Genomic DNA, 13,191 nt, shown 5'->3' with positions numbered 1-13,191 from the left:
AGCCCGAGGCGGTCCAGGAGCAGGTGACCCCCAGCCTCACGGGGCTGGGGCTCAGCGGCCACCCCCACACCAGCTCTGCAGCCGCCCTGGAATCCAGCCGTGCACACAGTCAGGCCCCGTCCTCAGGCACGCTGTTCTCCACTGGGTAGGTTAACCTATAACTCCCTTTCTGCAGAGACACATCCTGTGACCATGGCCCCTCTGTCATCTGCTGTCAGCGCTCTGTCAGTATCACTGCGACCCTCGGCTGCGGTGTTTAATACCCAGACCCTCTGATCGATCTGGCCGCCTTCACACGTAGCTCCTCAATTTTGTTTCATTGTTTGCGGATATTGCGCTGTGTGGTGAATCTAATCTCAGGCTTGCTGCATGATTACCCTTCGCAATTAAACCAGGGCTTCTTTGCCATTTATAATCATTAGTGAGCGCCCAGGGGAGGCCTGAGGGTGGCATCCGTGGGGTCCGGGCCCCAGTGAAGGCCGGGGGGTGCCCCCCATCCCCCGTTTTTGATTAGTGCTCATTCATCTGGGCCCTGACAGCGTTCACTGGTTGTGGAAGTAAACAGCTCCTTTCCAGGTGTGATGAGCGGCGGAACCACAGGGAGCCAGGTGGCCATGGGGCCTGCCCCCCTCCCTGCCCACGTATCAGCATGGGAGCTTCCCAAGGCAACTCCTGCGTGTCACTTGCTTGATGTCACGGGAGGCCGTTACATGTAGGGATGCTCCTTTGAAGGGAGAGAATGGACTTCAAGGGCACATGTGCTTTTAGATTTTTTTTTTTTTTTTTTTTTTTTGAGAGAGACACAGACAGGAAGGGAGAGAGACGAGAAGCATCAATTCTTCGTTGTGGCACCTCAGTTGTTCACTGATCATATGTGCCTTGACGGGGGGGAGGCACTACAGCAGAGTGGGTGAGCCCTTGCTCAAGCCAGTGACCTTGGGCTCAAGCCAGCGACCTTGGGCTCATGATCAGTGTCCCGGGTTGACACTCTATCCACTGCACCACCACCAATCAGGTGTTTTACCAATTTTCTAACCCGGGTTTAGATGGCACCACAGGAGGATGACAGGCACGTGCTTGGGGTGGGGGCAGCGCCCTTACCTGCTGCTGGGCCTAATGGGAGCCGTGCTTGCTGTGCGGGCTGGAAGCCGACCTGCCCTCATGGGGCCTTTGGGGCATGGCTCAGAGGAGGGAGAGGCTCGAGAGGCTTCGTGTCCAGAACCTACAGCCCGAGCCTGGCAGGCTGGGTCGCGTGTGGCCTGCTCTTTGCCGGCGGTCCTGGTGCAGCTCATGGGCTCACCTGGTGCCATTCTCTTGTCTGGCTCCTGCATTGTCCTCATCATCTCGGGGACGTGCCAGCCCTTCTGTGTGATGACACTACCCTCACATGTGGTGGAGCCAGATGAGAGGACATGGTGCAAGCCGTGCCCCCAAAGAGGGGACACCCCATTCCTGGATCTCTGCTCCTGGGCGTGCAGTAGTGTGCTGACCCCTTCGCCCTTCCTCTTGTCTGTCAGTTCTCTCAGCAGGGCCCTTTGCAGAGCGAAAGGTTTTTCTTTTCTTAGTAGACTTTATTTTTTGGAGCAGTTTTCAGCTTACTGCCGAGCGGAAGGGAAGTTATGGTAAATCCTATACCCCTCCTGCCCTGGTGACCAATGTCCCCCACGGGGCGGGACATGTCACATCTGTGGACCTGAGTGGACATGGGTGTCCCCGTTTCCCGCTGCACCATGTCTGAGGATCCTGGAGAACGTGACCAGCCTCTCACTGTCTAATTTGAGAGCAGAGTCCTATCACTCCAGGGCTGGTCCCGAATGTGTCGTCACTCAGTGCAGGGCACCAGTGCTGACGAGGACAGTCACAGGGCTCCCCACAACACCCACAGCGTGCCCTGTACACGTGTAACCGGCTCATGGTGGAGTCAGCCAGCCGGCCCTCCTCACTGGTTTGGAACTTGTCCCTGTAAAGAATGACGCAGGCACAGGATCATGTGAACAGTGACGCTCAGGGAAGCCAGGGATTCTCTGAAGGTGACATGGTTCCATCCCACCCGCCCCCCATGGAGGTGTCGCTGAGGCCCTGCACCCCCAGGTCCCGGAGCTCGTGGGTCAGCATTTCAGAACCTCGATTGGTCCCTGACGTTTTGTCCTTTGAGGGCAGGTTTGATTTCTGGAAACAGCCAAGGTGACCTGGAGGAAATGTAGGGAGTAGGCACAGTCACCAGCTTCATGAAACCAGCTCCTGGGGACACCGTCAGAGCTCCATGGAGACTAGTTTCCTGTGAGACTCGCAGGAAGGTCTCCTGGCACGTCTGAGCAGCCTCTCCGTCACTCAGATCGTAGGACCCTTAGGACCGCGGCTTTTGGGGAGCAGCCATTTCAGATTATGTCTCAGGATGTTTGTGTTTTCAAAATAAGCCATGATTTTAAAGACAGTATGGAATTAGTAATTATATACATTTAAAATCTTAGTTTCGGCTCTGGCCGGTTGGCTCAGCGGTAGAGCGTCGGCCTGGCGTGCGGGGGACCCAGGTTTGATTCCCGGCCAGGGCACATAGGAGAAGCGCCCATTTGCTTCTCCACCCCCCCCCCATTCCTCTCTGTCTCTCTCTTCCCCTCCCGCAGCCAAGGCTCCATTGGAGCAGAGATGGCCCGGGCGCTGGGGATGGCTCCTTGGCCTCTGCCCCAGGCGCTAGAGTAGCTCTGGTCGCGGCAGAGCGACGCCCCGGAGGGGCAGAGCATCGCCCCCTGGTGGGCAGAGCATCGCCCCTGGTAGGTGTGCCGGGTGGATCCCGGTCGGGCGCATGCGGGAGTCTGTCTGACTGTCTCTCCCCGTTTCTAGCTTCAGAAAAAAAAATATATATATACAAAAAAAAAAATCTTAGTTTCGTGGCATAATAACTACACATAGCTTTTGGTTTTATAAATACTGTAGACAACTAGTGTTTCTTAATCTCCTGGTTAGATCTTGGAAAAAATGATCAACACTTACAGGGGGTGTCTAGCCAGTAGGTGCTGTTTCCCAAGCTCTCAGAAAGACTGAAGAAAAGATTTTGCATTTTAAAAACTAAGCTATGTGTGGATTGGGCTGCTGGGGCCACAGCCGGGGCACCAGGGTGAGCGGCTGCCATGCAGAAGGCTGAGTGAGGGGACCTGTGGTGGCACTTTGAGCACCGATATAGCCTCAGCTCTTTGTGGGCCGTTACTCAGCAAGGGCAACAGTACACAGGCGTGTCTTTAATGTACATTTTCAGGTTCTGCTGGCACAGGCTGAGGCAGGCGTGTGTCTGTGGCCAAGGCAAAGGGGGCACCAAGGACACGAGACACAGGAGGGAGACACTGAGTCCACTTATCTTCTGGGGCTTAGAATAGCACCTGAGCTTCAGAACCGCATCCTGTTTCTGCTGCCCACTCACAGTGTGATTTTGGGCAAGCTTCTTCACCTGCCCAAGCCTCAGTGTCCACATCTGTAAAGTGGTTGTTACATGAGGACAACGTTCCCCTATAGTGCAGTGCATGGAAAGTACTAGATAGATGCTGGTGAGTGGACAGGTAGAGGGAGGGGTGGGTGGTTGGGTGGATGGGTGGATAGATGGATGGATGGATGATGGATGGATGGATGGGTGGATGATGGATGGATGGATGGATGATGGATGGGTGGATGGATGGATGGATGGATGGGTGATGGTGGATGGATGGATGGATGGATGGGTGATGGTGGATGGGTGGATGATGGATGGATGAGTGGATGATGTTGGATGAGAAAGATTTTCTGAGACAAGTTCAGAAAGACGAGAGCTTTCTCCACTGGACTGGTCAGTGTGTTCTGCGTGGGTGGCCTCTGCTGCCATGGCTGTGTCACCCCTATTATGTTTCTTAACGGGGCCAGCCTCCTAAGGAGGAGGTGGGTGTTTCCCCATTGGTGGTCAAATCCCCTTATGCTGACCACTTGCTCCCTGTGCCATCTCAGCCTACTCGTCTCACGTCTGAACACTTGCACTGCACCAAGCTGCGGTCCCTGATGACGCACTGAGGTGAGGCTGTGGCACCCAGTAGTCGGGGATGCACAGTGCCCCGGTGACAACTGCCGGCCCCCCTGGGTCTCTCTCCAGATGTGGGGGGCCTGCCTCCAGGTCTACTCAGGTGTTCTCAGAGCAAGGCTAGTGTTCAGTGAGGAAGTGACAGTGTGCCCTGGGGATATGTGGCACAGGGCGTGCTCGAGACGCTGGCCCACGTGCGCTCTTGCTTTTAGAAGTCACTGTGTGCATAGGCATTCAGTTCCAAATTGCAGAGACGATGTAGCCAGTGTGATACTTTCGTGCAGAAGGGCAGGTGGGCGGGTGGGAGGGGAGAGATGTGTGGGGGAGAGCCCTCCCCTGGTTCCAACCTGGCCCCTTGCCTTCAGATGGTGGGGGTTTCAGCCCAATGGCAACCCCAGTGGGTGTCTCTCGGAGGCCAGAGGCTGTTATCATTACCTGTCTAGGTGTAACTCACCTCTGTGTTACAGCTTTAGGGACCCTTACTGCGGAGGGGGAGGGGCATGCACTCAACATGTGATGAGGCCACAGCTGGTGTCCTTCTGCATCTGGCCTTGGCCGCGTGGATGGCACTGGCTTTGCATCTGTCTATGGGGCAGCCAGATGTTTATTCTGCATTGTTCCTGCATGTTGGCGCCGATTATCTCTAATCACACTCTATGTATCCTGTTTAATGGCGGGTCTATTAATACGCTTTCTATTTTTTGCAGTGCTTAGTTTTACAGTTTTTCCCAAATAAAGTCGAAGTATTCTTGCCTTTTAAGGGAAGGAGACAAAGACAGGGCTCCCCAATTGTTCTTAGTGGTTATTTTCCCTGTGGTCCTGTGGACGCAGGGCGGCCTCTGGCGTTTTCTGCGAAGACCTCACATCCCTGTCCTGTCTTCTTCCCTTGGCAGCTGGCCAGCTCAGTGTCACTGGAGGGGAAGGGGCAGCTGCGTTTCACTGTGGGGCGCTGGAGTCCACACCACAACTGCACCCAGGTAGCCACAGCCAACGACAGCACCGTCCGTGGCTGGGACACACGGAGCATGAGGTCAGTGATGGTCATGCCCAAGGTGCCCCGGGTGCCTCATCCTCCCTCTGCCCTCCCCACCGCAAGGGCCACCTGAGCCGGGTGTATCTGGGAGCACGTGGCCAGCCCAGTGGCCCGTGTTGTTTCTGCTCGCGCACATGTACCAGCCTGTTCGTGGCCGAAGACCCTCCGTGCCCGCCATCAGAGCTGTCCGTCTGTGAGGAGAGTGAAGTCGGGCTCTAGCTGCACCCACATGTTGTTGGTCGTGGTCCCTGGTTCAGGGTGTGGAGCTGTCTGCGGCCACATCTGTGCCCGTTGGGGAGCCAGAGCTTGTCGTTTCTGTCACCCCGCGCAGCGGTGGCGATGCCGATGGAGCAGATCGGAGCACTTTCTGTTCCGGCTGTGGTTCCACGGGTTAGAGGTGTTGGTGCGCTTGTCTGCTGTCATGGCAACGGGGCTGCGCCAGCCTCTGTGAGCTGCAGTCATCCCTTAGCACCCCGTAATCCATTACTGAGCGGCTAAGACGGTATCACAGACAGAGTGACTTGTTTGGCCGTCCAGGGTACGGGCACAGCTTTGAGTTCCACGACCCCTCTGCTAACTCAGGCCGGTGACCAGTCAGTGCCCCCTGCAGGCTGTGCACGTCTGTCCACAGGCGTCAGCTTCCGGAGTGGGAACCGTGGCTCAGGCCATGGAGAGCGCCTGGTGCCCACATCTGCAGGCCGGGAGTCTCCTCAGTGGGCGTCCTTTGAAGGAGGTGCAGACTGTTGGTGTCTGAGGCCTAAAGCTTGTAGAGTGACATTACAGACCCTAGCCAACCCGACAGGCCTGGCTTTGGGGTGACCTCCCACGGCTCTTGCTCTGCCCCATTAGCTCTTTGGGATGATGAGCAGCGAAGGGGACACCTGGCTTCTCTCCTGGACCGTTGCTTCTGCAATCCGATTTGGTTCTTCCTGAGCCAGGGGGGCTCCCTGTGCTGCTTGTACACGTGTTGAGCTTTGCGCTAAAACCAGTGTCACCACAGCATGCAGGAAACCCCAGTAAATGCCGTGCACCTGGAACTGTCCACCCAGCCCCAGGCTTTTAATTTTAGACATTTCCTATCCTTCTTTTAATTTTTATTTTTTCTAAGAGTGAGAGAGACAGGAAGGGAGAAAGATGAGAAGCATCAGTTCTTTGTTGTGGCACCTTAGTTGTTTATTGATTGCTTTCTCATATGTGCCTTGACCTGGGGGCTACAACAGACCAAGTAACCCCTTGCTCAAGCCAGTGACCTTTGAGCTCAAGCCAGCGACCATGGGGTTATGTCTATGATCCCATGCTCAAGCTGGTGACCTCGGGGTTTCAAACCTGGGTTCTCAGTGTCTCAGGTCAATGCTCTATCTACTGCACCACCACCAGTCAGGCTAGGGTGTCTTATTTTAGGAAAGAATATCAGCATATTGGGAAGGTGCAGGACACAGAGTGGCTTAGGGTTGGAAACCTTCCCTGGAAGACAAGGTGAAAGGGGTGGAGCTCGCCGCCCTGAAGAAGAGGCGGACACGATGCCTCCAGAGGTAGTCGGCAGCTGCGCAGAAGACGGCAGCCAGGAGGGAGCTCCCTGGTGTACCCTCCTTCACAGAAGCCGGGAATGAAGGAATGCATGATGTCCGACAGAGGAGGCTACTGCTGGGGTTGGAGGTGGAGCAGGTGGTGTGGACAGGAGTAACGTGCAGGACAGGCCTGGCCGCAGGCCCAGCAAAGACCTCGCCCCATGCTGACTGGGCACGGGAGGTGCCCCACGTCACCCACCAGCTGGTCCGCTGTTTGGGGTTGTGATGTCAGAGGCCCTGCAAAGAGCAGCCTGGAGCAGTGGGAGTCAGGGATTCAGGCATGTGCAAGCGTGTGTGCCTGTGTGCCCGTGTGTGTGTGCACATGCGTGTCCCCACCATGGCTCCTGGGTGTAGAGCTGTGACAGCACTGGCCCTGTTGCAGGCGCCTGCAGCATTGGAGCCTGGGGTGTAGTGGTGACGGGCAGGCCTGCTGCAGCCTGTGGGGACCTCGCGTCTGTGACCCTCCCTCACTCATCCTCTCTCTCTCCCAACACAACAGTGGTCTGTCTGCTCCGCCGGCCTGTCCCTTCCTGACTCCTTTTCTTGCGCTACCCTTCTTGAGGTGTCCGTTCCCCCGGAGCCCGTCTGCGCCTGTCCGCTGCCGTCGCAAGCCCCTGGCCACTCTCACTTTGAGGGGACAGTGTCATGTCGATAGCCTGCGTCACCGTGCGGGGGCGGCGAGGTGGCTGCCAGGCTCCCTGCTGTCCGCAGCCTCGTGGGGTGCCCCAGGCCGACAGCCTGGGGGTGCTGGAGGGGGGGACAGGGCGGTGCGGGTCAGGGGCCCCCACCCACGTGACACCCTGCCTCTTGCCCCCTCAGTCAGATCTACTGCATCGAGAACGCCCACGGGCAGCTGGTGCGTGACCTAGACTTCAACCCCAACAAGCAGTACTACCTGGCGAGCTGCGGGGATGACTGCAAGGTTAAGTTCTGGGACACCCGCAACGTCACCGAGCCCGTGAAGACCCTGGAGGAGCACTCCCACTGGTAGAGGCTTGTGCTGGCCCAGATGGGAGGGGCCTGTATCGTCACTTTCCCTCATTACTTCCCCGTTGGGAATGGCACCAGCCAGCCCGGCTTGTGCGCTGTGAATCAATCAGCCCAGTTTTATTTTTTCTAAAGGAATGCTAATTCCAAATTGGAATGTTTCTGATTTACATGTGTGGGGAGGACAAGGAACACTAGTCTGTATTCTATGGAAATGGTGCTGGTTCCAGTGTGCGGGAACAACGTGCACAGGTGTTCACGTGCACTGTTTGCATCTGGAGGGGGCCCGTGCAGGGAGATGGTCCGTGTGATGGGGTGGATGGGGTGTGCATGGCATGTAGTGTGCCTGGGCTCTCTCCTCTGAAGCTGTCGGGACCTAGACCACAGGGCACTCCGGCTGAGCAGAGAAAGTGAGTGTCGAGTGGTGTGTGCATGTGTATACATGCTGTGTGTGCACAGCTCAGGAAGTGGCTGTCATTACAGCTGTGTAAGCAGAGATGCCCCTTGTGTGCGGGCTGTTGGGTGCTCTCCACTGCCCATCTGGGCCAGCAGCAGCCTGGCGTGGTGGACGCTCAGCTCCCTGAGCTCCTGGGTGTGTGTCCGGGAAACAGGGTCGTGACCTGAACTGGGTTACTGTCCTGGGCTGCTGCCTGGGGTTTCCTCAGGGTCTCAGGCCCGTCTGCAGTCCTGGGCCGTCAGCCTTCTGCCCTGGGGCTCATCTCGCTATTGGGATTTAAGAGACGATTTCAGATAAGCCTGCCCCTCTGGTGGACAGTGCCCGTCGCCAGGATGGGCAGTTTGGGATGGTGGCCTGGTGACCCCTGATTCCCATCTAGTCAGGAGCTGGCTCTGGGAGTACCGTCCCCCTCTCCGCAGGGTGTGGAACGTCCGCTACAACCACTCACATGACCAGCTTGTCCTCACGGGCAGCAGCGACAGCCGGGTCATCCTCTCCAACATGCTGTCCATCTCCTCTGAGCCCTTTGGACACCTGGTGGACGACGACGACCTGAGTGACCCGGAGGAGCGCCGTCCAGAGGACAAGTGAGAGTTCTGGGCTGGTGGGGGTGTTCCTTGCGTGGCACCGGCACATGGGTAGGGCCCCCGCGGTGGGCCTGGGGGTGTGGTGCTGGAGGTGAGAGCACCGATGGGCGCGGAGCTGGCGCAGGCTGGCTGGCACCATCTGGTGGGGTGCAGACGTGTGTGTTGCCGTGTTTTTGTTCTCATGTGGTAGTAACTGTCACTGATCTTGACCCGTAACTGTGGTGATGATGCAAACTGTTCCTCACCCATTGTTCTGAGGGTCCTCCCTTGCTGTCGCGTGTCATCCAGAGTTGTAGATGGTTGGCCTCAGCAGCCGGGGCAGGTGGAGGCTGCCACTGATCCACCCCCACCGAGGCCGGGCTGTCCACGTCCTCACCCCGGGACACTATGCCCCGTGTGACCTCAGTGCTTGTTGTCAGCCTCTCTGTCTTAGTCGTGTATTTTCCCCAAACTCTTTTCTACGCGCTACTCCCCAGCCCGAGCACATCTGCTCAGGGCCGTCTGCTCACATGGGGGCCACGCCCCAGAGACAGCGAGCCTGGCCACACTGCTTGTGCGGGGAGCATGCCGTCTCTGCCTGGGCTGCAGCCCCTGTGTGGAGCCGTGGAGCCACTGTCCTGTGCAGTCGTGTGCATGTGTGGGGATGCCTCTTGTGGGCAGTGCTTCTCGCGTTGCGAGTGAGCAGGACCAGACGCACCACAGAGGCTCCCGGCTCCCAGGTCCGCAGGGGCAGGTGCTGGCGTAAATCCCACCTGAGCCCAGAAGTTCAGTGATGGGTTGATTGTTCAGGTTTGAGACTCTTCAGGCTGTCTGTCCGAGCTCCCCGCCCCCAACCTGCCTGAGCAGGAGCCGACTCTGCGTCTGGCCCCTTTCTTCACTTGGAAGCACAGTCTCGAGACACGATCGCCCTGGTATCGCCCCGTGATCACTGTTGGGGCTGCTCCTAATGCTCGTGGCTGTGCCCTCTGCCCATGGCCACGCTGGCATCTGCGCCTCGTCTCGGTCAAGAGACCGCTCTTGGCCCCTCACTGGCCCCTGTGGGAGTGACGAACACCCTTCCATCCACACAGTGGCTGAGGAGAGGCTTGTTGAGAAGGAAGGGGCTCTTGTGGCCTGCAGCCCTCTCAGGAGCTGTGCCACCAGTCCATGCTGTCCCCCCAATGTCCTGTGGTCCTGCTAGCATGAACTTTCCCTGGTGTCAGTAAAAAGACCAGGTGACCACTGGTGGGTCCGCTTCCCGGGAGGCCGGGCTGTGGCCCTGGGTTAGGGCAGTGGCTTTCAGCTGCTGGTCTGCCGGAAATTTTGTGCTGCTCCCTGATGTTTATGGGGATCATAGACCAGAGGATTACAGGCTCTACGATCTTAACACAACATCAGCATGGTTCACTCTTTCGTGGAGTGGCAGTAAATTTCTGGGGGACCGGCAGTGGACCGTGGGCATGCTTTTAAAAACCACTGTATCAGGGCTTGTGGGAGCGAGCTGAAGACCAGGCAGGGAGCAGCGCATCTGGGGAGGCACTTTCCCACAGAGGACCCCGGGTGCCAAGGCCATGTGGACGCTCAGTGGAAGTCTTTCTCAAGAGGGGAAGACACCGCCCAGACGTCCCTGCCGGGCTGAGAGTGGTCTGGCCCTGGGGACAGCTGGGTTTAGGGTATGACCTCCATCAGCGCAGATCTGCGAGGCTGCGCCCTTCTTGTTTACGTGGTGTCACGGTGTCGCAGTGTCATCTGGTCCTGTTTCCCAGAGGAGGAAAGTCCTAAAGGGTGGTGACATGGAACAGTGTCCTAACTGAGGGCATCTCACAACCAGGTCTGGACTACAGACTCATGCCCGCCACTCCCGCTCGGTGGGAGCTGCGCTAGCCGGTCCCCAAGGTCCCATCTGCTCAGATGTCATAAGCAAGGTTTTCTCATAGTTTTGACATCACTGCTTCCGTCCCCTGTGGGCGTTTTTCCTGTCACCCCAGCCCCGGAGTCCCTGTAGATCAGTGTCAGCACCTGCCACCTTGGCCCAGAGGAAACAAGGTGTTGCTGGGGGCCGGCGTGGGCTCCGTTTGTTCCCGCGTCCGCTGTGAGGGTTCTCAAGCAGCAGGAGCGGCCCCGTCAGCACACAGAGGAGAAGCCGGGGCCCCCGCCTCTCTCACACCCGTCTCTGGTCCTTGCAGGAGTCAGGAGCCCCCCCAGGACGGCGTCATCGCCACGTACGAGGAGCATGAGGACAGCGTGTACGCCGTGGACTGGTCCTCGGCCGACCCCTGGCTTTTCGCCTCCCTGAGTTACGACGGGAGGCTGGTGATCAACAGGGTGCCCCGGGCCCTCAAGTACCACATCCTGCTTTGAAACGCGCAGTCCGAAGTTGGTCACCTCCCAGGAGACCCTCTCTGTGAGGACCTGCGGCACCTTCTCTGACACGAGTGTTTCTAAGCAATGCTGGCGCTCGGTCGTGGCACCACGACCTAGGAATTGAGCGCCCTTCGCCGAGCAAGGAAACGGCCCCAGAGCGTGCAACCGTCCCTCTGCCTGCGAGCCATCTGTCTGGCCTCTGCTCACTTTCTCCTTCCTCCCTCTTTTCAGGACGTTCAGGGTTTGTTTCGCTTTTAAAAAATTATCTTTGTTTCCATAATATGAACTCATCCTTCTCTTGAGATTAAAGAAGAAATAAATACGTGAGCCGTCACGCTGCCCCCTACGGCCTCAGTGCCTGGTCTCTGTTTGTGTCATGGCCCCACGGGAGGCAGGGGCGTGGGCTCCACCTCGCTGCGCTGGCGCGGAGCTCTCGGGAGCCTCCCGCATCTGGACCGGGCCTGTCTGCCTGGGCCCTGGCGGGTCTGGAGAGCCCTGCCGGCGTTCGTGCCCAAGCATCTCCTGGCAGCCTCAGCACCCCCCACCCTAGCGCCCTTCTCTGCTGGGTCTCCTCCCACAATGCTGGTGGCCGGACCTGCAGCTCAGACAACAGGTCTGTGTTCCAGTCTGCGCGTCCGAGCTCGGGGTGCCTACTGGGGACGGCGTCCGAAGCCCTGTCCTCACAGGGAGGGGAGCAAGCTCCTGTGGTCGCCCTTCCTGCTGGGCACTAGTCTCACCATGCGGCCCCACCCTGTGCCCTCAGCACTGGACATCATCACCCCACATGGGAGCTGGCGTGGCTGGGGCACAGTCCACCCTCAGCACCTCGGCCGATGGCCTGTGGTGGTGAGAGGACTGAGGGGAAGCCTGAGAGCCTGGCTCCCAAACCCGTTTCCTCAGACAGAGCACTTTGGAGGCAGAACCCACCTCCCAGACAGGCCCGGGGTTTCCTCAGAGATGCTCAGGTCTGCCCGGGAAATGGAGCCCTGATTCCCTCGGGATTAAAGGAGGAAGTGAGGGAAAGTGGCTGTCACTCCCACCAAGGGGGTGGTGCCCTCCCGGCCAGCACAGTGTGGGACTCTGGACGAGTCAGCACACTGCTGGTTCCCAGCTGAGCCCTCAGGCAGGAGGGGCAAAGGTGCCCAGCACCCTGACTCCAACACAATGCAACATGCCCGGCCCAGCGATGCTACAGTTGTCCAGGTTCATGGTCACTGTCCCCGGAGTGTCGTCCAGAAGGCGGTCTGCTCCTCGCTCGGCCGCCTCGTGGGCTGCCGGAGTCACAGCTTCCTCCTGGGCGAGGCTCAAATCACCACCAAGTGGCTCAGGCCATGCAGGAAGCTGCATGTGGCGGCGGAAGGGATCAGTCCCTGCTCACTCCTGCAGGACGCTGCCACCCCCAGCGACGGAAGAGCAGGCCCAGCTGTCAGTCACCTGTCCTTCCTGGCCCAGTGGCTGTGGCCTGTGCTGCCAGTCCCGGCCCTCATGCAGGGCCAGTGCCTGCTACCCTGGCTGCCAGCACCACCTGCTCTGTGCTGCCCAGCACGGTGCCCACAGGTGGAGGGCCTGGCTGCGGGGCTCCCTGTGATGCTGGTTCAGAAAACAGCTGAGACCCTCGAGGCCGCCATGACCAGCTGCTGCTGGGAAACTGGGCCATTGTTGAGGAGCAGGGGCCACGCTACAGGGGCCACCGTCCGGTGGAGGCTCAGCCACTGGTTCTGGGCAGGTGGCACCCAGAAGAGGGGGCAAGGAGCCCGCTGTCCTGGGGGGATTGTGAATAGAGCTGCAGAAACACCATGTGCAGGTGTCCGTGTGGCCCTAGCATCTGCCTCCTTGGGGTGAACCCCTGGTTCCCTGCTGCCTGGGTGGCTGGCAGACCCGTGGGAGTGGACGCTTGCTGTGCTCCCAGCACATGGACAGGACTCCAGTCACAGAGGGGAGCTCTATCTGTGTGGCTGAGCCCCAGACCCGCTGTCCATCTGGGCCATCGGGCCCCTGCTCTGAGCTCATGAAGGACGGATCCTCACCCCGGCTGAGCCCCCTCTCGTCCCCAACCTCCATGTGTGTCACGGGATAGGCCTGGGATGCCCTGACTGTCCACTCCTCACCGGGAGCCCAGCTCATTCCCGTCACCAACACCGCTGCTCCCCCCCTCCCCTCTCTGTCGGTCCCTCTGT

The 13,191-nt window shown here is 58.7% G+C and overlaps 1 protein-coding gene across 2 annotated transcripts in view; it reads left to right on the top strand.

Annotated features, from left to right (window-relative positions):
- The window catches only part of EIPR1 (EARP complex and GARP complex interacting protein 1), a 78,751-nt gene extending 67,397 nt beyond the window's left edge, over nucleotides 1-11,354 (top strand). For both annotated transcript variants that reach the window (XM_066236176.1, XM_066236178.1), the window contains 4 exons: nucleotides 4,933-5,069; nucleotides 7,460-7,627; nucleotides 8,504-8,671; nucleotides 10,837-11,354. In XM_066236176.1, the coding sequence (XP_066092273.1) occupies nucleotides 4,933-5,069; nucleotides 7,460-7,627; nucleotides 8,504-8,671; nucleotides 10,837-11,011 (648 nt within the window). In that variant the 3' untranslated portion in view covers nucleotides 11,012-11,354. The remainder of the gene's footprint in view (nucleotides 1-4,932; nucleotides 5,070-7,459; nucleotides 7,628-8,503; nucleotides 8,672-10,836) is intronic.
- The last annotated feature ends 1,837 nt before the right edge of the window (nucleotides 11,355-13,191 follow it).

Source organism: Saccopteryx bilineata, chromosome 6 (assembly GCF_036850765.1).
Source record: "Saccopteryx bilineata isolate mSacBil1 chromosome 6, mSacBil1_pri_phased_curated, whole genome shotgun sequence".
Classification (NCBI taxonomy): Eukaryota; Metazoa; Chordata; class Mammalia; order Chiroptera; family Emballonuridae; genus Saccopteryx; species Saccopteryx bilineata.
This window is presented reverse-complemented; position numbering and strand designations above follow the sequence as displayed.